This window comes from Mus caroli, unplaced genomic scaffold (assembly GCF_900094665.2).
Source record: "Mus caroli unplaced genomic scaffold, CAROLI_EIJ_v1.1 scaffold_10438_1, whole genome shotgun sequence".
NCBI classification, from domain to species: Eukaryota; Metazoa; Chordata; class Mammalia; order Rodentia; family Muridae; genus Mus; species Mus caroli.
This window is the reverse complement of record NW_018389236.1, coordinates 3,111-30,000: the sequence shown is the minus strand read 5'-3', so window position 1 is coordinate 30,000 and position 26,890 is coordinate 3,111. Positions and strand designations below refer to the sequence as shown.

General features: G+C 39.8%; 1 protein-coding gene across 1 annotated transcript; it reads left to right on the top strand.

Annotated features, from left to right (window-relative positions):
- The first annotated feature begins 8,126 nt into the window (after positions 1 to 8,126).
- LOC110288010 (beta-defensin 5-like) lies at positions 8,127 to 21,854 on the top strand. Its single transcript, XM_021154472.1, has 2 exons — positions 8,127 to 8,158; positions 21,722 to 21,854. The coding sequence occupies exons 1-2, from the start codon at positions 8,127 to 8,129 to the stop codon at positions 21,852 to 21,854; spliced, it is 165 nt and encodes a 54-aa protein (XP_021010131.1).
- The last annotated feature ends 5,036 nt before the right edge of the window (positions 21,855 to 26,890 follow it).

Below are 26,890 nucleotides of genomic sequence, written 5' to 3'. Positions count from 1 at the left end.
GAGACAACTATAACAGTCTCCTGTGAGCAGGCTCTTCTTGGCATCTGCCTAGTGTGTGGGTTTGGTGGTTGTTTATGGGGTGGATCCCCAAGTGGGGAAATCTCTGGATGGTCATTCCTTCAGGCTCTATACTTTGTACCTGTAACTCCTTCCAAGGATATTTTGTTCCCCATTCTTAGAAGGAACTAAGTATCCACACTTTGGTCTTCCTTCTTTTTGAGTTTCATGTCTTTTACAAATTGTATCTTGGGTATCCTAAATTTCTGGGCTAATATCCACTTATCAGTGAGTGCATATCATGTGTGTTCTTTTGTGATTGGGTTACCTAACTCAGGATGATATCCTACAGATACATCCATTTGCCTAAGAATTTGATAAAATCATTATTTTTGATAGCTGGGTAGTACTACACTGTGTAAAGGTGCCATATTTTCTGTATCCATTTCTCTGTTGAGGGACATATGGGTTCGTTCCACCTTCTGGCTTTTATAAATAAGACTGCTATGAACATAGTGGAGAAGGTTTCCTTATTACACGTTGGAATGTCTTCTGGTATGTGCCCAGGACAGGTATTGCTGGATATTCTGGTAGTACTATGTCCAATTTTCTGAGGAACTCCCAAATGATTTCCAGAGTTGTTGTCCCAGCTTGCAATCTGACCAGCAATGGAGAAGTGTTCCTCTTTCTCCACATCCTCGCCAGCATCTGCTGTCTTCTAAATTTTTGATCTTAGCCGTTCTGACTGGTGTGAGGTGGAATCTCAGGGTTGTTTTGATTTGCATTTCCTGGTGATTAAGAATGTTGAGCATTTTTTCAGGTGCTTTCCTGCCACTTGGTATTCCTCAGTTGAGAATTCTTTCCTTAGCTCTGTTCCCCATTTTTAATAGGGTTATTTGATTTTCTGGAGTACAGCTTCTTGAGCTCTTTGAATATATTGAATATCAGTCCCCTATCTAATTTAGGATTGGTAAAGATCCTTTCCCAATCTGTTGGCAGCTTTTTTGTCTTATTGACAGTGTCATTTGCCTTACAGAAGCTTTGCAATTTTATGAGGTCCCATTTGTTAATTCTCGATATTACAGCACAAGACATATCTGTTCTCTTCAGGAATTTTTCCCCTGCTCCTATATATTCGAAGGTTTCTCCACTTTCTCCTCTAAGTTTCAGAGTTTCTGGTTTTATGTGGAGTTCCTTGATCCACTTAGANTTGACTTTATTACAAGGAGATAAGAATGGATAAACCATTTGTTTAAAATGTTGTCTTTTTTCCACTGGTTGGTTTTAGCTCCCTTTTCAAAGATCAAGTGACCATAGGTGTGTGGGTTTATTTCTGGGTCTTCAAATTTATTCCATTGGTCAACCTGTCTGTCTCTATAACCAGTACCATATAGTTTTTCCCACAATTGCTCTGTAGTATAGCTTGAGGTCAGGCATGGTGATTCCACCAGAGATTCTTTTATTGTTGAGAATAGTTTATGCTATGCTAGGTTTTATGTTATTCCAGATGAATTCGCAAATTGCCCTTTCTAACTTGGTAAAGACTTGAGTTGGAATTTTGATGGGGATTGCATTGAATCTATGGATTGCCTTTGGCAAGATAGCCATTTTGACTATATTAATCCTTCCAATCCAAGATTATGGGAGATCTTTCCATCTTCTAAGATATTCTTTGATTTTTTTCTACAGAGATTTGAAGTTCCTATCATACAGATCTTTCATTTCTTTAGTTAGAATCAAACCCAGGGACTTTATATTATTTGTGACTATTGTGAAGGGTGTTGTTTCCCTAATTTCCCAGATTTAACTTTGGTACCTGTTATCTGCTGAGAAAATTGTCCATTTCTTCCAGGTTTTCCAGTTTTTGTTTTAGTATAACCTTTTGTAGTACGATGTGAAGATACTTTGGTTTTCCTCAGGTTCTGTTTTTAAGTCTGCCTTTTCATTTCTGATTTTGTTAATTAGGATAATGTCCCTGTGCCCTCTATTTAATCTGGCAAAGGGTTTAACTATCTGTTGATTTTCTCAAAAACTTAACTCCTGGTTTGGTTGATTCTTCATATTGTTCTTTTTGTTTCTACTTGGTAGATTTCAGCCCTGAGTTTGATTATTACCTGCCATCTAGTCCTCCTTGCTGAATTTGCTTCCTTTGGTTCTAAAGCATTTAGGTGTGCTGTCAAGTTGCTAGTGTGTGCTCTCTCTAGTTTCTTTTTGGAGGCACCAAGAGCCATGAGTTTCCCTCTTAGGAATGTTTTCATTGTGTCCTATAAATTTGGGTATGTTGTGGCTTCAATTTCATTAAAAGTCTTTACTCTCTTTCTTTCTTTTTTGACCAGGTTATGTTTGAGTAGAGTGTTGTTCAGCTTCCAAGTCAATGTTTGCTTTCAATCATTTCTGTTGTTACTGAAGATCAGCCTTAGTCCATATTGTTCTGACAGCCTGCATGGGATAATTTCAATATTTTTGTATCTGTTGAGGCCTGTTTTGTGACCAATAACATGGTCAGGGTTAGAGAAGGTACCATGAGGTGCTGGGAAGAAGGAATATCCTTTGGTTTTTGGATAAAATGTTTTGTAGATATCTGTTAAATTCATTTGGTTCAAAACTTTTGTTAGTTTAACAGTGTCTTTGTTTAGTTTCTGTTTCCAGGATCTGTCCATTGATGACAGTGTGGTGTTAAAGTCACCTACTATTATTGTCTGCAGTGCAATGTGTGATTTGTGCTTTACTAAAGTTTCTTTAATGAATGTGGATGCCCTTGCATTTGGAGCATATATATTGAGAATTGTGATTTCATCTTGGAAGATTTTACCTTTGATGAGTATGAAGTGACAGTCCCCCTTGTCTTTTTTTTTTTTTTTTTTTTTTTGTTAACTTTGGGTTGGAAGTCGATTTTATTCGATATTATAATGGCTACTGCAGCTTGTTTCTTCAAAGCCTTTGCTTGGAAAATTGTTTTCAAGCCTTTTACGCTGAGGTAGTGTCTGTCTCTGTCCCTGAGGTGGGTTTCCTGTATGCAGCAAAATGTTGGGCCCTGTTAATGTAGACACTTTGTTAGTCTATGTCTTTTTATTGAGGAATTTAGTCCATTAATATTAAGAGATATTAAGGAACAGTAGTTATTACTTCCTGTTATTTTTCTTGTTAGAGTTGTGATTTTGTACTTGTGGCTATCTTCTTTTAGGCTTATTGAAGGATTACTTTCTTGCTTTTTCTAGAGCATCATTTCTCTCCTTCTTTTGCAGTTTTCCTTTTATTAGCCTTTGAAGGTCTGGATTCAGGGAAAGATATTGTGTAAATTTGATTTTGTCATGGAATACTTTGATTTCTTCATCTGTGATAATTGAGAGTATTGCTGGGTATAGTAGCCTATGCAGACATTTGTGTTCTCTTAGTGTCTGTATAACATCTGTCCAAGATATTCTGGCTTTCGTAGTCTCTGGTGAGAAGTCTGATGTAATTCTGATAGGTCTGCCTTTACATGTTACTTGAACATTTTCTCTTATTGCTTTTAATATTCTATCCTTATTTAGTGCATTTGCTGTTCTTGTTATTATATATCAGGAGGAATTTCTTTTCTGGCCCAATCTAATTGGAATTCTGTAGGCTTCTTGTATGTTCATGGGCATCTCTTTCTTTAGGTTAGGTAAGTTTTTTTCTATAATATTGTTGAAGATATTTTCTGGCCCTATAAGTTGAAAATCTTCATTCTCATCTGAACCTATCCGTTGATTTGCTCTTCTCATTGTGTCCTGTACATTCTGGATGCTTTGAGTTAGGATCTTTTTGCATTTTGCATTTTCTTTGACTGTTGTGTCCATGTTTTCTATGGAGTCCTCTGCACCTGAGATTTTTCTCTTCCATCTCTTTTATTCTGTTGCTGATGCTCGAATCTATGGTTCATGATTTCTTTCCTAGGATTTTTATCTCCATAGTTGTCTCCCTTTGTGATTTCTTTATTGTTTCTACTTCCAATTTTAGATCTTGGATGGATTTGATCAACATGTTTACCTGTTTGGTAATACTTTCTTATAATTCTTTAAGGGATTTTTGTGTTTCATCTTTAAGGGATTCTAGCTGTTTACCTGTCTTTTCCTGTGTTTCCTTCTTAAAGTCCTCCAACATTATGAGAAGTGACTTTAGATCCATGTCTTGCTTTTCTGATGAGATGGTGTATCCAGGACTTGCTATGGTGGGAGAGTTTGGTTCTGATGATTTCAAGTAACCTTGGTTTCTGTTGCTTCTGTTCTTATGCTTGCCTCCTTCCATCTGATTATCTTTAGTGCTTAATGCCCTCAATATATCTGATTGGAAGATAATCATTCCTATAATCCTGGTTGATTCAAGACTTGTCAGAGTCCAGCTTTCTCTGATCCTGTGATTCCAGGCTCCTGTGAACCTGAGATTCTGGGTATATCAGAGTTCTTGGCAGTCAAGCTTACTCTGAGACCCTGAAATCATGGTGTGACCAAGCTCCTGTTATCCTGGGATCCTGGAATCCTAAGATCCTGGTTCTGTTATAACACCTGGAAGTGGTTTCTCCTCTGAGGACCATAGGGCTGTCTGGTGTGTTCGAAACCAATGTATACCAGTACTGATCAGAAGGAACCCAAGCTGCTGGTCATGCAGGGCTCCCATGTCCTTGCTCTTACTGTCACAGGCCCATCACAATTAGACTGGAACAGATGTTTTGTCCGACTCACCAGTGATCCTATGATCATGTGGAGAGTCCTATGGTGACCAAGGGGGCATCTGCCCAGTTTATGACCAAGCTGACCCAGATCTGCCACCAACCAGCTCCAGATGGTACTCGGTCTCCTAGATAGGTGGGTTATCTGCTTCCCTGCTGTTGGCTCAGACCCACCGCAATTGGATTGGAACCAATGTTGTATTGCACTCACCAGTGATCTTAAAATTGCCTGAAGAGTCCTCTGGGGACCGTAGGACCATCCGCCAAGTTCCTGTCCAGGTGCCCCAGAGGTGGCTATTTTTTACTTTTTAATTGCTCATGAAGTTGCCATAGTCAGCCATCAAATAGATTCAACGTGTGGTGTAAGTAGAATCCCCAGATCAGAGGAATACCAAAGGGTTCAAGGAGAATCAGGGAGCTTTGTATGGCTACCCACATTTCCAGGTCTTTGCCCTCCTATTACACATATGCAAACACTAAAATCTAACCTTAAATCAAAGGGCTCATTTTTCTGTGATCCACATTTTAGTGACCAGAAACAAACAAGATAAGCATCTTTCCTGTTTCCTGAGTTAGTAGGCTCCTGCATCCCAAGAGAATGGCCTCAAAGATGACATTCAGCCCTAAGGGTCTTATTTTTCTTATCCATCTTTGTCTCTTCACCCCATCTTTACACTCACAGCCAAGCAGTTCAATCACCTAGGAGCATGCTCTGAAATGCAATATGTTGAGACTCATGTCTGTTTGTAAGTTTTTCTCGGCTTCATGGATGTACTTCCATATTAAAAAGTATTTCTGCATGAAACTCTGATGAAGAGTCCAAAGTGTTCCAGGAAAGAAGGGCAAGCTCCATAAAGAAGTGGACAGATGGCCTGGCACTGTCCATCAGGTGGAATCACTGTACTCATGGTTTGTCTTTTTGCAGAGAGTCTTCAGAGGACTCAGTGTAGTAGGGTGGGACATCAACCTGCAGTCTACTGAGCTCTAAATATTACCTCATTAGTTGCAAAGACAGCATTGCAGAAAGACAAAGGAGATTCTCTAAAGAAGGCTGGAGACTATGAATTAATATATCTTCTGACAATCAGTGACAATTTGAGCTCATGAAAGCCACCATAGTCCCTCGTTAGCTCTTTGGAATTTTGAAGACTTGGGAATCTCTCTATCTCTCACACACTTGTAGGTTCCCCCAACCTGAAACAGGCTGGTATATACCATGCTGCCACTGAGGTGGGGCCACCTGCATTGCAGCTTTCCAACTTGCAGGGCTTCTTTTCGAAGTGACAACTGCCCTGCTCTTCTGCTACATGCTGAGAGGCTGAACATGTCTTCCAGAGATGTTCCTGAGATAGCTGACTACCTGTGGAAATGGCAGACTAGTGCTAACAACTTTGCAACCATACATTAAAAAGCCTGGCATGGTAGGGGAATAGGCCTTCCCCCTTATAAGCATGGTCTCTTAATAAACCCTTTATTTTCTGTACTATATAAGACTGGTGTTCACTTTGTGACAGTACATTCAGATTCTACAGTCTCCTGTGTTGATCTGTCTGTCATTTTCGCACACTCCTTGCCCGTCTGCACCCAGATACCCATCCTACGCAGACAAGGGACTCAAGAGGGTCTACAGCAGTAAATTTTTTATAATTGTTATCAATTATAATCAATGGTAATTAAATATTAGCCGCTTATTTTAGTTATGGTTATTAAATGTGCCCACAGCAATTCTTTGGCAAGAGAAAACATTACTGTAAAATCATCTTTGCCTTAAAGCAAAGTTTTAACATCCTATTAAGACTGCAGTGGTGCTAATAAAGATTTTAGAAAAATCATCTTTGCCTTAAAGCAAAGTTTTAACATCCTATTAAGACTGCTGTGGTGCTAATAAAGAATTTAGAAAACCTATAACAAAAATTGTGTCTTATAAACCTGACAAACTGTCTGTTCCTTGTTCCAAATGACAATTAATTTGGTTATTGCAGAATATTGATATTTGGCCTATTGCATACCATCATTTTAAAATAAAGTTTATAATTACTATCCTAAAGATAAGTTGAACATTGTTTTTATGCATGCCTTCTATAAATTCACACATGCATCCCATTTGTTGTGTTTAAAAACAACCCTTTTATGGAAGAAAAGTATATTTGAATTGAATTACACACTTATTCTTTTGAGTTTCCACCTGCTTCAGTACAAAAAATTAAATTGTGTGCTGTATATGGTGTTTTAAAATGTTGAATAATCAACCTTTAATTTGTATATTAATAGTCAATATTATGTCTCGGAGCTTACAAATGCTTTGATTTTTGCTGATGGCTCCTCTAAAGAGCAAGCTTGATATTTTATGAATAATCAACAAATAGTCATAGAGATTCATGGCCTCTCAGCTCAGTTGGCAGAACTGACAGCAGTACTGAATGTCTTTGAGTCTGTAAGAGACGTTTTTAATATTTTTACTGATAGTTTATATGTTGCACAATCAACTCCCTTATTGGAAACTTGTGGTACATTTAACTTTCATAAGCCAGCAGGATCTCTGCACAATTGCAAAACATCATTCTTGCCTGAAAACATCCATTTTATATTGGTCATATACGAGCTCATTCTGGTCTTCCTGGACCTTTAGCTGTAGGCAATGATCACATCAACAGGGCTCTGGTCGCAGAGGCCTTAATTTCAGATCCTGTCACTTTGGCTAGTCGTGCTCATGATAAATTTCATCTCTCTAGCGATACCTTAAGGCTCAGACACAAGATCACTACAGAACAGGCAAGAATGATTGTAAAACAATGTTCTAAATGTATTACATTTTCTCCAGTGCCACATTTAGGAGTAAATCCACGAGGTCTTATACCTAATCATATATGGCAAATGGATGTAACTTATTATGCAGAATTTGGAAAATTAAAATACATACATGTTTGTATTGACACTTGTTCAGGATTTCTTTTTGCTTCTCTACATACGGGAAAGACCACTAGAAATGTAATTGATCATTGTTTATAAGCCTTTAATGCTATGGGATTGTCTAAATTCATTAAGACAGATAATGGGCCATCCTATAGTAGCAACAATTTTACTTCATTTTGTAAGGAATTTGGTATCAAACACAAAACTGGAATTCCTTTTAATCCCACGGGATAAGGAATTGTCGAACATGCTCATTGCACTTTGAAAAACTGGCTTTTTAAAATGAAACAGGGGCAGCTTTACCCCCAACGTCACTAAAAGCACATCTTGCTTTTGTCTTGTTCATTTTAAATTTCTTACAAACCGATGTTAAAGGTCAGTCTGCAGCAGATCGCCACTGGCATCCAGTTACTTCCAGTTCTTATGCCAGGGTTAAAATGGTGGGTCCCATTAACTAATTTGTAGAATGGTCCAGACCCTGTTTTAATCTGGGGAAGAGGTTCTGTCTGTGTTTTTTCCAAAAAAGATGACGGAGTGTGATGGCTGCCTGAAAGACTGGTTTGTCAAGTGGTCACAAATCCTGAATCTTCTAGTAAGTATGATTTTAACCTCCTTGATAGCTAAAAACCCTTTTTAACCAAAAAAGTTAATTTGGAGCACAGCCTCCACTTCTAGAGAATCTCTGGCTTTTCTGCTAATTCTCCAAGCCAGCTCCCCCACAGCATAAGGCCAGAGCCTTAGCTTGATCATTGCTAATTTGCAACTGAATAAAGTTCCTGAGCTTCCAGAAAGAAGCTTTTATCCTATTGCTTTTCACTGTCTTGGCTTTGTTTTTCAAGCAGTTCAATCAATGCCTCACAGTCTGATTTCAGCAAGCATGCAACCTCGCCTCCAGCAAGCAAGGGTGGCAGAAATTAATGAATATGAAAAAGCATATTCAATATATATTGTGGCTTTTGGTCTGATTTGGGATTAAGGTGTGCTATGAGGGCCAGTTAGTCAGTGACAGGCAACCAGATTTATGACCCATAGCAATCTAAGATGGAGGGATATGCCAAGAGGCCGTGGTTTATTAATAATACACCACAGAGCTATGTTTGTGCAAAATAAACACAAACAAGCTGCATATAACCTCTTTGATGGATCTGAATGGTTTGGGAAAATCTGAGAATTCCTAAGACAGGCACACCTGCCAGCCACCATAACTCCCAGGCAGGACGATGGAGCATAAATAAATTTTATACCTCATTCGGGCTATTTGCATTATATAATCAGGGAGGAATTGTAGGCTCCCCCAGCCTGAAGCAGACTGGTAAAGACATGCCACCACTGAGGTGGGGCCACCTGCTGTGCAGCTTGCCAACATGTTGGGCTTCTCTTTGAAGTAACAACTACTCTGCTCTTCTGCTACCTGCTGAGAGGCTGAACCCCTCCTCCTGAGATGTTCCTGAGATAGCTGACTACCTGTGGAACTGGCAGACTAGTGCTAACAACTTTGCAACCATACATTAAGAAGCCTGGCATGGTAGGGGAATAGGCCTTCCCCCTTATAAGCATTGTCTCTAAATAAACATGTGGGCCTTGATCAGGACCTTTGTCTTGGCTCCATTATTTCTCTTGACCATCTAGTTTCTCTCTTTTCAGCCCCTGCCTGCCTCCCAGGAGTAACCTGGTTCTTGTAAGCCACAGGCCTGTTTGCTACACACACTCTTTATACATACATATATATATATATATATATATATATATATATATATGCATATATATATACATATGTATATATATAACTAGAGTTAAATTAGTACCTTAAAGAGGCTTAAGGGGGCAAGGGGTAAACATGGAAGCATCCCAATATATGCCTGTTAGATTTGGTCAGTGGGTGTTAGGAACTAGAGGATTAGGGTCTGCAGGTCCCTCTGTAGGTCACTGTGATTGGTACAGGTTTTAGGCTACAGTACAGGTAGCATGAGCTGGCATAGTGACTGAGGATACTGTTCTCTGGGACCTGATTCCTCCTGCTAAATCTCTGGGTGTCACAGGATATCTGGTCTTGTAAGTGACATTAGTCATATTATCCAACATTTTAGCACCAATGGAGAAAGGTAGATAAAGGAATCTTAGGATACCTGCATCTAGATCTCTTAAGGTATAGCTAAAGACCTGAGCAGATGGGGTGTGTGTGTGTGTGTGTGTGTGTGTGTGTGTGTGTGTGTGTGTGTGNAGTGTGTAATCAGGCCCACATATATCAAATACAGCTTCCCCACATGAGCACAGATACTTCGAGATACTTCTGGGCTTACCTCTACTCCTTCTCTCTACTCCATGTCTCTAGCATAATGATTTCTCTCACCTGCATTTTCAATAGCAGTGCTGTAATTGTCTCCAAAGGATAGAGAAATATCCTGGTCCTCCTTGACCCAGTGTTCCTCGTCTGGAGCCTATTCAAGTGCCTCCTTGGGGATATTTAGCCTGGGTGTGCAGGGTCACCAGAGGAAGGGTGGTGACCAGAGTGAACATCCTCATGACTGTGGGTTTCCTAGGAGACAAAAACTATCAGGAACACTGTGTGTGTGTGTGTGTGTGTGTGTGTGTGTGTGTGTGTGTCTGTCTGTCTGTCTGTCTGACTGTCTGTCAGTCAGTCGGTCTGTCTGTTTATATTGGGATATTTGTGAAGAGACATATCCTATAGAGGCCCTGCACTGAGAAAGGGTCTACATTGACAAGGAGAAGGATTTGTCCTCAAGGTCTTCTTGATATTTTTATTCACACATGACAGCTTCCACCATGAAAGGCCTTGATCCATGTGTTTGATCGCTTCCTTTGGTATAAGCTGGTGAGGATGAGGACACTACTATTACTTCCTGTTACCAATTGGATTTGTTCTATGATTTGAATATTTTTAATGTTAAAATAACAAGGAAAAATAGCACTGTCATGTATTATGTCTAAGAAACAATGCCTCTAACTCTCTGAAGATAGATTCTTATCTCATATCTGAAGTTGTTGACTCTGTGGTCAGTCCTGGATCATGATGATGTAGAGAGTCAATGCTTGTTGTCCTCACTGACATTATCAAACTATGGATGAAAAGAACTCCAGTGACTCTAGGCACAGCATTGGTCTAAGAAGGACAAGTATTTATTCTTTCTACTTCTATGAAAGTAGGACTGTCAATTAAGAAAATCAATACTAAAGCATACAACCCAATCATTTCATGCACAATAAGAACTTTATCTCAAGTAAAACCAATTAAANACCTGGACATAAGACATAAAAGCATAAAACTACTAGACGAAAATTTAGTAGTAGGTCTGGACAGTGATGTCTTGCATGACACCAAAGTTGCTAGGAACAAGGCAGGTGGGCAAGTGGGGTTGTGGAATGGCACTGGGATGTGCAGCTTTTGCATAGGAGAGGAAATAGGCATTGGTGTGAGGTGGAAGTCTAGAACATGGTGGAAAAGGTTAGCAAAGCATACATCTAAATAGACACTAATACCCAAAATATCTAGACACCATGTAGAACTCACTTGTCAAAACCAAGCAATATTAAGAGATAATTCTTAAAGTAGAAAGACATTTTAAAGATCATATCATTGTACCTACTGGAATGACAAGAAAAACATTTGTGTGTTGGCAATAGTTTTATGAGTTTCCACTTATCCACTAAATACTATTCTTCACAGCTACCACAGGCCCAGACAGAAGAACCTTAGAAGAGTGTCTGATGATGAGGTCTTTTTCAGAGCAGCCTTGCCTTTAGGGAATCCATTGCAGCTAGGCCTCAATGACACATCCATACTTTCAAAGTTACTTTCATTACATACAGACCCTTATGGTATGCAGTGAGGGCAGAGCAAGAGAGACAGCACTCTTCTGTCCCGACCTTGGGATGAAAGAGCAGATGAAACATCTTGGACAGATTTTCTCTACTTAAAATTTACTTGTAATGTCTTAATACTTGTGGTTAGTTCCTATTGGATAACTCAAAGAAATGTAGTGAAAGGACAGTTAAGCAATTTGTAAAAGCTGTGGTCAAAGCAGGGCTTCCCAGAAGAAATTCTTATTTATCTAGTCCAGGACTAGATGATACCCATTTGCCCATTGTTGCTCACTTCAAGGAGCTTGTACGCATAGCTCATTGGCTGAGGCTTAATCACTGGTTTTACAAAGTATGAAAGAGTGCACAGGAAATGTGTGGCCTACAAAGCAGGGCTTATGCTTTGTGGGGATGACTAGAATACATATTCAATGAACATGTAAAGAAGGATTTGAAAACTAGTTTTCAGTGAACTTCCTCAGGACTTAAATTACAACCACTAGAACTAGTTAAGACATTCAGCAGAGTAAGGACACTGCATTGTAGTGAGATTGTACATTAGTTCTGCTGTGAGACTGTGCAGGTTCTAATGGAGTCTTCAGTGTATTTGAAGGGTATTTATCATGTCATTCTCTGAAAGGACAGCATGCAACATTCGTTGACCACTAAATAAGGCTAAACAGTTAGCTAGAGCCATATGGGCAAAACACTCATGCCATTGTTCCTTAAGAAATAATGTTTTCTGAATTTCCTACAGTCTGGAAAGATGGCAGAGAAATGGATCTAGCTAGTCTTAGGAAGTGATGTGTGCTTAGAGGCATTAAGCCTAAACGAATACTGGCCATTTATAAAGACAATGTTAGGCACAGCATGATCAGAATGGACATTTTATGCTGGAGATGCACTGACTTTCCACTATATAGTCCCTAAGAGGGAAAACAGTGTTTTGAGATGACCTCAAATCCTCTGACACTGCTATTAGAATGCAGCTTTGTCCTAGCTAATCTTGAGCATAATCTTGGTCATTTCTTGTCTAGGAGCAAAATCTCACACTTGTCAACATTCTGTATTTGTCTCCAAGATTTGAAGTGTTACTATTTCATTTTCTCCTTCTTAGATGATGCTGTGCCCAGAAAGGTTAAGTCCTACTAAAATTAGTATATGGCACTCATACTCCTAAAGGTTATGACATTTACAAGTGGAGTCTTCTGGCAGGGGATTGGGATAAAAGGGAAGAGCCTCCAGGGATAGGGTGGTTCTCTTGTAAAAGAGACTCAGAGATCCACTTTGTCGTTTTTACAGGGGCTGACATGTTCTAGAAGGTCATTTATAAACCAGTAAATGGACCACTACCACATAGTAAATCTTTTTACACATTCATCTGAGACTGCATATCCCCCAGAACTACAGGAAATTCGTATCATGGCTATGCATAATATAATTATATGACTTGGTATGTGTACTACAGTTATACAAGACAAAATGGACTAAGGCAGATGTTCATCTTGGAATACATGTACCATACTTTGAGGAAATGTGTGTCTTGTTGAGAGAACCACAGGGAAAGAACTGGGGTTCCTTATACTGTTAGACCTGAAATATGTATAGGCAGTTCTCTTGGAGAAAAATGTTTTGGTTTATAATGTTTACAAATATCCATAATCAAAACACACTCTGCTTCAGACAGTTTGATGATGATCCCTCCCTCTGGAGCCCCAATGGATGCTTGTACTCTGCTCATCTGATCTCAGCTTACAGTCAGGCTCATGGTTGCTCCTAACACCAGTACTAAATAGCCTAACATGGTGGAGAGTTTTTCTGGAGTAAATTTCTTAAATCCTAGAGAAACATTAATCTCTGTGTCCATAGCACTGACCAATGTCCAAATGGAAAATATGAGTTAGAAAACATGTGTGTGTGTCTGTGTCTGTGTGTCTGTGTGTGTGTGTGTTGCTTGAAATCCATTTTTTCTAGTAATAATATCTTACAGGGCAGTAGGAAATAAGAGTATATTCAGGTACATGCACAGTGAGAGAATGTGTGACTTCTGTGGATTAGTTTCAATATCAATCTTTGCTTATCAATGCATTGAAGAAGAGGGAACTTCATCTTTTCACCTAGTTTCTCAAGAATGAGTCTGAAAACAAGTTCTAGATATGTGGCATAAATTTCTGTACTATTTGGGATGTTTTGATGAACAACTTCTTATTCTTAGTTTATCCAGTTTTCCACAATGGGGATGCAGGATTAATGTGCAACCAAATTGGGGTTCAGGTTACTGTCTTTAGGAAGAGATGTAGTGTGATGGGCCGTATGGCCTTGGTGATTGCTAGAACATGAGAAAGCCTAGCAAGTGTTTGTTATTTTTCTAGGATTTCGAACTACAAAACCTTTCTAGAACTGCCTTTCATTCTCTGTGGAATTATATAAGAGCCACAGGAAAAGAGAGAAACTGAAAGAAAAAGAAAGGCCAGGGAAACACTTTTATATTCTGAATCAACCAATTTTTCTAGTCATAATTCATTCTTATAGTTTTCAAGAATTTGTGTGAAAATGCTCAGGCAGGGGGTCGTTCCTGAACTTTGAATACAATTTACTTTGACTTAGGTAGACTCTAATTTACACACATGACAAGTGTGATCATTTCTAACAGAGAGCATATGACGTGAAAGAGCTGGGTATAATGTGTTCTGTGTATACCCTGTGCATCAGAGTTCCTAGCTGACTCTTGAGAATAACATTATTCAAGGAAACTGAGGTTTATCCACATCAGGGAGCAGGAAGGCAGTAGAGCAGGTTACAAACCAGGAGCTATAGATTAACACCCAAACTGGGGAGAATCTAGGCAAGGGCAAGTGTGTAGGTATGTAGTCATTGACTAGAGAGTTGAAGAGACTGAGGAGAGGGTCACTGTCACCTAAGGGGTCCAAGTATTAAGAATATGGGAATGCGACCATCGGGGCAACATTAGACTGGAGAATCTTTCCTCATGCCTGCAAGTTTTTTAATGAGCTGTAGAAGTTTGAGTGACAAAGGAAAGTTGATAAAGCACAAAAAAATATGATATTTTAACTCCTTATATTCTGTTTCAGGTTGTAGAAATTGTTCAGAAAACCAAACTTTCAAATACAAATAATCTCTTTATTTTGGAGAGATATCTTTGTGTATTGTAGCTCTGTATATTATACATGGTTGCCAAGATATATCCAGTGATAGATGAGTGGGTAAAGAGAATGCGGTATACATACATAAACTTTGTGTTTGTGTGTGTGTGTGTGTATGTTTATATGTATACATAGTGGAACACTAGTCAACCATAATAAGATGTTATTTTTAATAACTGAGATGGTTCTGGTGAACATTTACTATGTAATAACTGGACACATAAATTGCAGGACAAGATAGTCACACATACCCAAGATAAAAATTAATGTAATGGCAGAAATAGCAATAGAATATTTGCTACTGGAGACTGGCAAGTTCAAGGGTTGCTGAAAGGAGGTTGGTCAATGGGCACAGAATTATATTTAGGTAGGAAAAATGAGCTCTGGTGTACTATTATGCAATAACATCATTGTGAATAATAATGAGTTATTTATTTCAAAACACCTATTACATTAGAATTGTAATGTTTCCACATAACAACATTATAAATACCTGAGGTGACAGATATGCTAAGTCCCCAATTTAATCATTTCACAATATGTACATACATGTATGAATCCTTACAATTATGTACCTAAATTTATCACCACTAGAATAGGTCAGGATAAAAGAATGAAATCTTGCATTTTACAAGAAAATTTTATCCTAAACTGCAAAAGGGGTAAGGAAGAATACATGAGCTTATTGCAACCAGGGTGGAGAATTTGTGACAGGGAGAGGTGTTGGATTAAATTCTGGAGACAAAGACAAGAGAGCTTTTAACTGTGTAAGGTCGTGGAAAGGCCCTGGAGAACCTTAGTAGGGAGGTTGTTCAATGTGATAGTGTCATGTGTTTGCTGATTGGCACTTATAGAATTATGCTAACTGTTCCTGGAAACAGACAACCTATGCCCTTAGATTAATACATTTCTGAATGATGACCTCACACTTGTCTTGATTATTAAATTTATTTTGCCCAAGTCACAAAAATCTAATTTAAAGACAGAAATGGCTTGAGGGAAATTGGCAACTGCCTATTATGTTTGCAATTCAGCAATCAGTATTCCTAAATATTTGAGGCTAAAATTGTTATAGTAGCTAGAGTTTAACTTTCTCTACTAGCTCAATCAGTGGAGCTGGTATCTGTCAGGGTTGCTCTAACAACTAGCAAGTAAGATGCTACTAGCATCCTTTCTTCTTCAAAGTCTGATTGGAGTATTCAATTCTCCCACCATGGTTCCATATCTATATCTGCAGGGAACCCACTCCCTCTGTGCTTCTAGAAGGTGCAATCCACAAGGTTCTCATCACACCTCATCGCACCTTTCATCAGGACATAGTTTTCCCTTAAAGAGGTGAGGTGATTTAGAGCCTGACTTTTAGCATGCTGTAGCATGTCTGGAGACTAAGACTGCAAAAGAACTTTCTACTGACTTCTTTATTTATCTTGGATATCTCTTCCAAGCTTCATTTAGCCTTCCAATGCTATAAAGTACTTCACTGGAGTGTACCTTGCAGAGCACACTGGAGTCATGAGTAGTGTGCAATTTCAGTATATGAAGAAGTTTTCTGTAGAGAAAATATATTTTTCTCAACATTTTGTTTGATGTTAGCCTCTGGTTTGTTTTATATTGATTTTACTATGTTTAGGTATGTGCCTTGAATTCCTGATTTTTCCAAGACTGTTAAAATGAAGGGATGGTGAATATTGTAAATGCTTTCTCCACATCTAATGAGATGTTCATGTGGTTATCTTTCTTTGAATTTGTTTATATAGTAGATTTCGATGATGGATTTCCATTTATTGAACCATACCTGCAATCCCTGAGATGTAGCCTACTTTATCATGATGGATGATTTGACATTTTCGTGGATTCGGTTTGGTAGCTTTTATTGAGTAGTTTTGCACTGATATTTAAAAGGGAAATTGATCTGAAGTTCTTTTGTTGTTGTTGTTGTTGTTGTGTTTTTGTGTGGTTTTGTCATCAGCACAACTGTGGCTTCATAGAAGAAATTGGGTAGTGTTCTTTCTGTTTCTATATTGTGGAATCATTTGAATAGTATTTGTATTAGATCTTCTTTGAAGTTCTCATAGAATTCTGCACTAAACCTTCTGTTCTTGGGTTGGGAGACTTTTATAGACTGCTTCTATAGTTTAAGGATTATGGGAATGTTTAGACAGTTTATCTGATCCTGATTTAACTTTGGTAACTGATTTTTCTGTAGAAAATTGTCCATTTCATTCAGACTTTCCATTTTTGTTGAGTATAGGCTTTTGTAGTAGGATGTGATTATTTTTTTGTAATTTCCTTGCTTTCTATTGTTGTGTCTCCCTTTTCATTTCTGATTTTATTTATTTGGATACTGACTCTGTGCCCTCTGGTTAATTTTGCTGTAGGTTTATCTTCCTTGGAGACAAACTTAAAGCAATCCCACTAAAATCAGGGACTACACAAGGTTGAGGACTCATTCCCTATCTAGACAATACAGTACTTGAAGTCCTAGCAAGATCAATTACCTCATCAAAAGAGTTCAAAGTGATACAAATTGCAAAGTAATAAGTGAAAAACATCACTATTTCCAGATGATATGATAGCATTCTTAAGTAATCCCAAAAATTCCATCAAAGAACTCCTAAATCTGATCAACAACTTCAGAAAAGTGGCTACATATAAAAATAACTCAAACAAATCAATAGTCTTCCTTTACTCTAAGGATTAACAGGCTGAGAATAAATTAGGGAAACTGCTACGCCCCGGTTGAGTCAACTGGACAAGTCAAGAGACTTAAAAGTCACTCATGAGGCAAAAGAGTTTTAAAGAAGCTCTCCTCCTGGAGTCTAGCGTTCCCTAACCATACAGTAATTTTTCATTCCTGTGTTCCATTCCCGTGTTAGTCTAGTGTATGGATCCACGTGCTCTCTTTCAGTATTTTCCTATTATAAGTGCTTTTTAAAATTGAATTCTGACATGGCTTAAGCCTTCCACCAGTGTTCCAACAGTCCTAGAAAAGTCCTTGAGCAAGATCATGGGTTTAGAATTCAGCAAGATTGTAAAAGCTAAGTCACTCCCTTACACAGGAATTTACCATCACTAAGAAAGAAGGAAGTTTCAGACCAAAGGAGAAACCAGAATAGATACCTTTGCAGAGTTACACCCATACACACGTATTTACAATGGCCTAAGGGGAAGGTGGACTATACAAGAGACTAAAATAGGAACTATGGCAAGGACTCGAAGCCCTTGACCCTGGCTTCTAAGATTAGTGGAGCTTCTAATCTTAGGTGGAGCCCTTGTTGATCCCAGCTGTTCCTGAATTTTATCCCAGGTGGTTCCTGTTAGATCTTTTGTGTTTGCATTCCTCTGTTTTATGTAAGATTCCGGTTACCTCAATTGTACCTTGCGAATATGTCACCCAACTTCCTTATTGTCCTCTGCATAAAAACTCTGATGCTCGAGTTGCAAAATTACATTCAGATTCTCCTGTGTGTGTCTGTTTGTCACTCATTCATCCACGCTTTGCCCACCTGCGACGAGAGACCCCGTTCCACGCAGACACAGGGACCCAGAGGGTCTGCGGCAGGAAACATCCTTCATAATAGTTACAAATAGTATACGATACCCTGGTGTAACTCTAACCAAGAAAATGAAAGATCTGAATGACAAGAACGTCAAGTCTCTGAAGAGGGAAATTGAAGAAGATCTCAGAGGATGGAAAGATTTCCTATACTCATGGATTATCAAGATTAATATAGCAAAAATGGGCATCTTGCCAAAGCAATCTATAGATTAATGGATCCCTATCTCAATTCCAACACAATTCTTCATAGAGTTAGAAAGAGGAATTTGCAAATTCATCTGGAATAACCAAAAAAAATCCAAGATAGCAAAAACTATGCTCAACAATAATAGAATTTCTGGTGAAATCACCATACCTACCTTCAACCTGTATTGTAGAACAATAGTGATTAAAAAAAAAAAAAAACCTGCAAGGTTTTGGTACAGAGACAGGAAGGTAGATCAATGGGATAAAATTGAAGACTCAGAAATGAACCAACACACCTATGGCCACTTGATCTTTGAAAAACAATCTAAAAGTATCCACTGGGAAAATAAATAGCATTGTCAACTATTGGTGCTGGCTCAACTAGTGGTTATCATGTAGAAGCATGCAAATTGATCACTTCTTATCTTCTTTTACAAACTTCAAGTCCAATCTGATCAATATCGACCATATACAACCAGATACACTGAAACTAATAGAAGAGAAAGTGGGTAGAAAAAAATCCTCAAACACATGGGCACAGTGGACAATTTCCTGAACAGAACACCAATGACATATGCTCTAAGACCAACAGTGGAAAAATGTACCTCATAACATTGCAAAGCTTCTCTACATCAGATAGAGAGCTAATATCTAATATATACAAAGATCACAAGAAGTTAAGACTCCAGAGAATCAAATAATTCTATTAAAAATGGGGTACAGAGCTCAACAAAGAATTCTCAACTGAGGAATATCAAATGGCCAAGAAGCACCAAAGAAATGTTCATCATTCTTAGTCATCAGGGAAATGCAAATCAAAACAACTGTGAGAATGGACTTTATATCAATCAGAATGGCTAAGATTAAAATCTAAGGGGATAGCAGATGCTGTTGAGGATGTGAAGTAAGAAAACTCCCCCATTGTTGGTGAGATTGCAAGCTGTTACAACCACTCTGGAAATTAGTCTGGCAGTTCCTCAGAAAGTTGGACATACTATTACCTGGTGACCCACCTCTACCATTCCTTGGCATATACCCATAAGATGTTCCAACACATAATAAAGACATATGCTTCACTATGTTCATAGCAGCCTTATTCATAATAGCCAGAAGCTGGAAAGAGCCCAGTTGTCCTTCAACGGAGAAATAGTTACAGAAATTGTGGTACATTTACACAATGGAGTATGACTCAGCTGATAAAAATTGAGACTTCATGAACTTCTTAGGCAAATGGATAGAACTAGAAAATATCATCCTGAGTGAGGTAACCCAATCACAAAAGAACACACAAGGTATGCACTCACTGAGAAGTGGATATTAGCCCAAATTCTCAGAATACCCAAGATACCACTCACAGACCACATGAAGGTTAAGAAGAAGGAAGACTAAAGTGTGGATGCATAAGTCTTTCCTAGAAGAAGGAACAAAATACTCAAGGGAGAAAATATGGAGACAAAGTGTGGAGAAGAGACTGAAGGAAAGGCCACCCAGAACTGCCCCACAGGGGGATCCATCCCAGATACAGACACCAAACCCAGACACTATTGTGGATGCCAAGAAGTGCTTGCTGACAGGAGCCTGATATAGCTGTCCCCTGAGAGGGTCTTCTAGAGCCTCACAAATACAGAAGCAGATTCTGGTAGCCAACTATTGGACTAAGCATAGGGCCCCCTATGGAGGAGTTACAGAAAGGATTGAAAGCACTAAAGGGGTTTGCAACCCCATATGACAAACAACAATATCAACTAGTCAGACCACCCCTTCCCTGAGCTCTCAGAGAATAAACCACCAACCAAAGAGTACACATAGAGGGACCCATGGCTCCAGCTGCATAGGTAGCAGAGGAATGTCTTGCCAGGTATCAGTAGGAGGAAAAATCCCTCGGTCCTGTGAAGGCTCAATGATCTAGTGTAGGGCTATGCCAGGGCACTGAGGTGGGAGGGATTGGGTCGCTGTCTGTGGAAACTCCCTCATAGAAGCAGGAGGAGGAGGGATGGGATTTGAGGTTTTCATGGGTGCTGGACTGGGAAAAAGGATAACATTTGAAATGTGAAAACAGAATATAGTCAATAACAAAAGAGGAATATAAACAGGTGAATATCGAGGCTGCTCATATTTGTCTTACCAGAAACCTGATAAAAATGTTAAGATTACAGACCACTCATGTTTTCTATAATCAACACAAGACCCTCTATATAGAAGATCCATGGAACCCCAGGTGGGAAAAACATATTGTTGGTAAGCTCTATCATAAAAACAAATCTAGTTCCCCAGTAAGTACTATTCACATCCAAAGAAAATATGTCTCAATTGCCAAACATCTGGATATTGGGAAAATAGGAGAAGGAAACAAACATTCCTCCAAGGTCCTCACTTATTTGACATCCCCATTCATAAATTGTACTTACTGCCACTTATCCTTTTTGTTCCCCACCCTGACCTTGACTTACCATTTCTCTTTTCCCTTCTTCCCTCTTTCAAAAAAGACCTGTCAAAGTGTGTACTCTGCTGGCTTGGCATGATTTAATCAGGAATAAACCTTTTTCATCTAACAGGGGATGCACACATAGCAGCATACCACAGGAGCTGGGGGAACACACACACACACACACACACACACACACACTTTACAGGGCACCACTATAACTGGAGAGGGGGCTCAAAAAGTGTAACGAACCACTTGAGCTGGGGTATACAAACTTGGTAGCCCACACTGGAGCTAGGGGGTTCACAGAGAGCGCCACACCAATGGAGGTAGAGGCGAACACATACATAGTACAGCTGGGGGTTGGGGGAACATGCACACACAGAAGTACACATACTCACACATACACACACACACCACCCCTGGACTTGGGGAAGCACACACACAATAAGTTATTATTTGTGCTGGGGGTTTACACACACACACACACACACACATAGAGCAGTGTACCACTGGAGCTATCCTCTGCCTTACCTGTCTTGACTAAGATCCTAATTGTCCCCAAAAAGACAAGTACTAAAATTTTGGTTAGCCTGAGACTCTTCTGAAAGACAGTTTGACATTCTGCAAGTAGGCCTAATAGAAGTAAGCTAGGTTTGGACACAGCACAGCAATGGGTATTAGCATACCAGAACCCTCCCTTCTGTTTCCTGGTTATCAGAAGATGAATGACTTTACCCACCACAAGCTCCTTGCCATTTCTGTCCTGCCTTCTGTCAGACCACAAAGTAGTGGTGCCCACTGACCATGGATTGAATCTCTAAGGCTTGAGCCAAAATAACTTCTCTTCCACACCTGTTTTGGGAGAAGATCCTGCTTGGGTCTACTCATCTTAAGAACACATTGGTATTTATTTCTAACCTGGCACTTTCAATTCTAATGTGTGGTTTTTCTTACTTATCTTTCAGTTTTAGCAAAAATATCAACAAACCAGTAAGTTGCCTGATGATAGGAGGCAAATGCCTGGGTCTGGGCAAGGGCACACCTCTTAAGAATGGCAGTTGTAGAGTTTCTTACCTCACATGCTGCAAAATAGTATAGAGAAGAAGACAAAGATCCTGTGAACCAAAGAATACACCAGAATTTGCTCCTCCCTGAAGGTGGACAAAACTTAAACCAAATTAAAGTTGCTTGATTAAATGCAAACACCTGTGGCATAAGAGCTGTGTGAGCTAGCAGTGACATAAACAGGGCTCTATTATGTTTCCAGAATTTATGGCTCTCTGTTCCTGTCTCTGATATGTTATTGGACTTCCTGTACCACACACACACTGCCTTCCTTCCTGCCTTCTTCATCCCTTTGCCTCCTTATCCTCTTTGCTTCAGCCATCCAATCCCAAGGCAAGACAAAGAAGGTGACCCCAGCTTTCCTTAAGCTTGTGCCTCAGTCATTTATGCCTTGTGTGGTTGTGGTTAAGACTTTAATGCACACTTTGGCTATGAGAGCTCTTGAGTGTGGGTTGAAGACTCTCTTATTCATTTATGTACTGACCATTGATGGGATATATTGCATCATGTTATTTAAAATTGAATGGCCAAGTTGAGTCAGTAGGGGGCTTTCTTAGATCTAGACCTAAGACACAATGGACTTATGCAAAACAAGAAGGAAGAGCAGGGTAAAGACCAATCAGAGGCTATGGTTAGTAAAGCAAAAGTTCAGAGTCTATCCTAGGCCTGACCTTCCCACTGAGATTTTTACAGTATGATAGGCTTACTGTCTGGCTTGTGCAGGGCTTTTGAGTTAATGTGCATACAATTTATGCTCATGAGTATAATTCAGCTCCAGCAGGATGCCTTAGATTTTCAGAATTCTGTCTGAAAGAAGAAATGAGACCCCAGAGAAAAGATATCTCACCTGGATAGACACAACTGATTTAAAAAGTCCTTGTCAGCCAGACGTTGGTGGTGCAGACCTTTAATCCCAGCACATGGGAGGCAGAGGCAGGCAGATTTCTGAGTTTGAGGCCAGCCTGGTCTACAAAGTGAGTTCCAGGAAAGCTAGGGCTAAACGGAAAAACCCTGTCTCGAAAAAAAAAAAAATCCTTGTCACATGATTGACATGTAACAAAAGAATTTAGCCAAAGATACATACCAAAATGCGGGGTATCTTTAAATTTAAAGTATGGGTCTGAAGTCAAGGCACNGTCCATAAGTGTGTGCTGTGCAAGCTTACAGATTTGAGTTTGATTCAGAGCACCCATGTAATAAACCAGGAATCATAGCATGTCTGTACTCCTAGCCCTGGGGGATGGGATGGAGACCTGTGGATCTCCAAGCTCCNTAGCCAGCTTGGCAGACCAAATGCAGGACCACAGGTTCAATGAAAGATCTGGAGGATCTTGTTAGATTCCCAGCACCTAAGTAGCATCTCAGCACCTTCTGTCACTCCTGTTATAGTGGATTTAATCCCTTTCTTTTGGCCTTCATGCCAATCATATACACAGTACATACAGGAAAAATACCAAACACAGAAGAAGAAGAAGAAGAAGAAGAAGAAGAAGAAGAAGAAGAAGAAGAAGAAGAAGAAGAAGAAGAAGAAGAAGNAAGAAGAAGAAGAAGAAGAAGAAGAAGAAGAAGAAGAAGAAGAAGAAGAAGAAGAAGGAGGAGGAGGAGGAGGAGGAGGAGGAGGAGATGGTAGAGAGTGATGAAGAAAACACTTTACCTTCTGCCTATATATACATAAATTCACACATATAAACAAATGATGTGTAACATACATACACACACAAGGAACTGATTTAAAATATCCACAAATAATATAGTATTTGAGTTTTATTCAAGGACAGCCTTTGACTTTTTCATTGTAGAATGGAACCCATACACTTCATTTTGAAAACTGAATCCTCAGACCTTGTCCTCAAGAAATTAATTTAATACTCCATACTTTTATCTATTATAAATTTGTTGTTTAGCTGATGCTCAAAGTCACTGTGGACTGTTGTAGGAATGAGATCAAGTTTCCTGCAGCAAGGGAAGCATCATTCTTGGTCTTTAGAGCATGGCAGGACTTGCAAGGGTTTTTTAGCAAACATCCTCACCTGAGAAAAGATGTTGTTGGCTATTTTGTTATTTTAAGGTAAGAGCCTTGAAGGCATAGGTAAAATGTATCAAAGCAAAAAAAAAAAAAGTGCTAAATAGCTTTTTAGTTCTAAAAATTACAGGGCCCTTTGATGTTCTGATAGGACCAGAGCTGGGGGTGTACACAGGGCAGAGAACCAAAGGAACTGGATCGTGTGAGCATCAGAAACTGGTTACAGCCAGCCTCTGAAACCTGCAATGTCATTATCCTAGGGGACAAGAGGCTTCTATGTTCATTTCTATGGCAACCATAGCACACTCCTTGTGTTATCTGCATCACCTACAAGTTTTCACCTGTGTTACTTAAGTTACTGCCAGAATAAAGATGTGAATACTGCCACCCCCCACCCCCACTCTACTTGGTGTCTTCTCTTTTATTAAAGACCTCCAAAGGGTGAACTCTGCTATCTTGGCATGATCTGTCCAGGAATATGCTATTTTTAACTAACAGTGGTGCTGAAGCCCTGGACTTGCTAGCAACCACACAGGCTGGTCTGAGGCTTCTATAGCCACCACTGTGGGGCACAGGGAACTCCACCAGGTAGGATAGCCACAGCCATGTGGGTTAAGAAGTTGGTCAACAAGTTTATTGGACAAGGGCTTGGCCTAACCCCCAAAAGCCAAAAGGGCTATGCCCATGAGGTCATCAGCAGGGACAATGGTCTGTAGATTGCTGTTATGCCACTCAGGAGAGGGGAACATCACTCCTAGGAAAACCTCCAGATGATCTTCTAGGCTTGGCTANGGACAACTGAAGAGGCCTGAGCTCCCTTGACCTGACTACTTCCATCACCACACAGGAGCCCCAGGTAGCATNACGGCATCTGGGCATCCCATCTCATTCTTCTTCTTGGATGCTGGGACCACTTATTCAGTCCTGACAGAGTTTCTGGGGACCCACCTCTCCCTCTCATCCCCTATTCCTGGAGGAGGAGTACAACCTTANCTCCCTCACCAAACCCTACACCTTAGTTGAATTTTTATGAGTCTTCCTCTCACACATTCTTTTTGGGAGTGCCAATGTGTTCTGATACCCTATTGGCAAGGGGTCTTCTAGATAATTTGGGAGCCTCTATTTCTAGTGCTCCCCCACCCATTCACCTGAACCCAAGCTCACTAGCAACCCCTCTCTTCCTCCTCCTCACCACTCAACCTACTAACTCTAACATGTTGTCTCTTTTGCCAGCTTCTCATATAGACCCCTAAGTATGGTCATCCAGAACCCCTCTGACGCTAAACATCATCCTCCTGTCATCCAGTTATTGGACTCTACAAGGTTCATCACCCAAGCTCAATACCCTCTTTCCCGCCAGAGCCTCAGGAGACTTAACCCTATACCATTTCTTACCTCTTAGGGAAAAAAAGCTCCTCTATCTGACCTCTCCCCCCTTTAACACCCCTATACTAGATGGTAAGGGACCTAATGGAACCTATCACCTGGTTCAAGACCTCAGGTGCATTAATTTGGGTGTAGTTCCTCTCCATCCTGTGTGGCTAATCCTAGTACAGTTCCTTCCACTATGCCCTTGGGGACTTCTCATTTCTTTTGCCTAGATTCCAAGGATGTATTCTTTTCTATCCAGTCCCAGAAAACCTTACCCTTTACCTGGACTGACCCTGACGCCCAGTTTCTATGCACACCTGGACTGTACTACATCGGGNATTCCGGGACAGCCCACATCAATTTGGTCAGGTTCTGGCTTCTGACTTAATTTCTCTATGTCTCTCTAAATCTAAGATTGTCCATTATGTAGACAAAATTCTTCTCTGAAGTCCCCATTCTGAAGTCCCCAATTAGCCAAGGTGACACCTCTGCTCTTCTAAATTTCCTGTTTAGTCAAGGCTACAAGGTCTCATATTTTAAAGTCCAACTGTCCACTCACCAGGTCACCAATCTGGGACTACCAATTTCCCCCAACCCAGTAGGTTACTAACTTGGACAGGAATAATCTAACTCTGTCTCTAACTGTTCCTTCTAAAAGGGAGAGATTTTATCATTCCTAGGGACAGCCAGTTTTTTACATTCCTGGGTTCCTTCCTTTTCCCTTCTTCCCACCCCTTATATGAAACATTAGACCTCACCCATGAACTTCTTCTCAAACCTTCTCAAACAGAGGCTTTTCAAAGGCTCCAACAGGATCTCCTTAACACCCCAGCCTTACACCTCCCTGACTTGAGTCACCTTTTTCCCTCTACATAAGTGAAAAAAGTGGTTATTCCCTTGAAGTCTTAGGTCACCAACTGGGAACCTATTTTGTTCCTGTATTTTACTTGTCAACAAAAACAAGATTTAAATATCGAGGTAAGGACACCATGTATTCTTACCTTAGCAGACACTGAACTCCTTATTGGAGAGTCTAAAAAACTAATGTTTGGGTCACTTATAACCATCTTTCCTTCTCATACTCTGTCACAGCTCCTAAATTACAGAGGCTTACATTCTCTACTGTCCTCCAGCAATCTTTGTCTTCATGTAGCAATAATAGAAGACTCCATACTCACTTTCCAATCATTCCTGCNTCTTAATAATTTTATTCTTTTTCCATGAACAATTTCTAACCACTCCCTCTCTCACTCCTGCACTGAAACCTCAGAGGAATTATTACCTCATCCTTCACACATACAGGAGGNCACATTGCCTCATCCCCTCTATACCTGGTATATCAATGGCAACTCCTTTTATATGTAAAGAGTCCAGAATATCTGTCTATGCTATTGTGTCAAACTCAGAGGTGGTTGAGGCACAGGACCTCTCTGTTCATACCATGAATAACAGTCTGAACTTACCCGTGCCTTTCAACTGGCACAGTGACTATCCCTCAACATCTACACAGACTCCAAATATGCTTTCATGTATTCCAATCCCACACTGGTGTCTGGAAGTAATNTGGATTACAAAAGGAAGATTAGTAACTGATCCAAACCAAATTGTGACCATGCTAAAGGCTTCCCAACTCCCCACAGCTATTGGGGTTGTCCACAGCAGATCCCAGCAAACA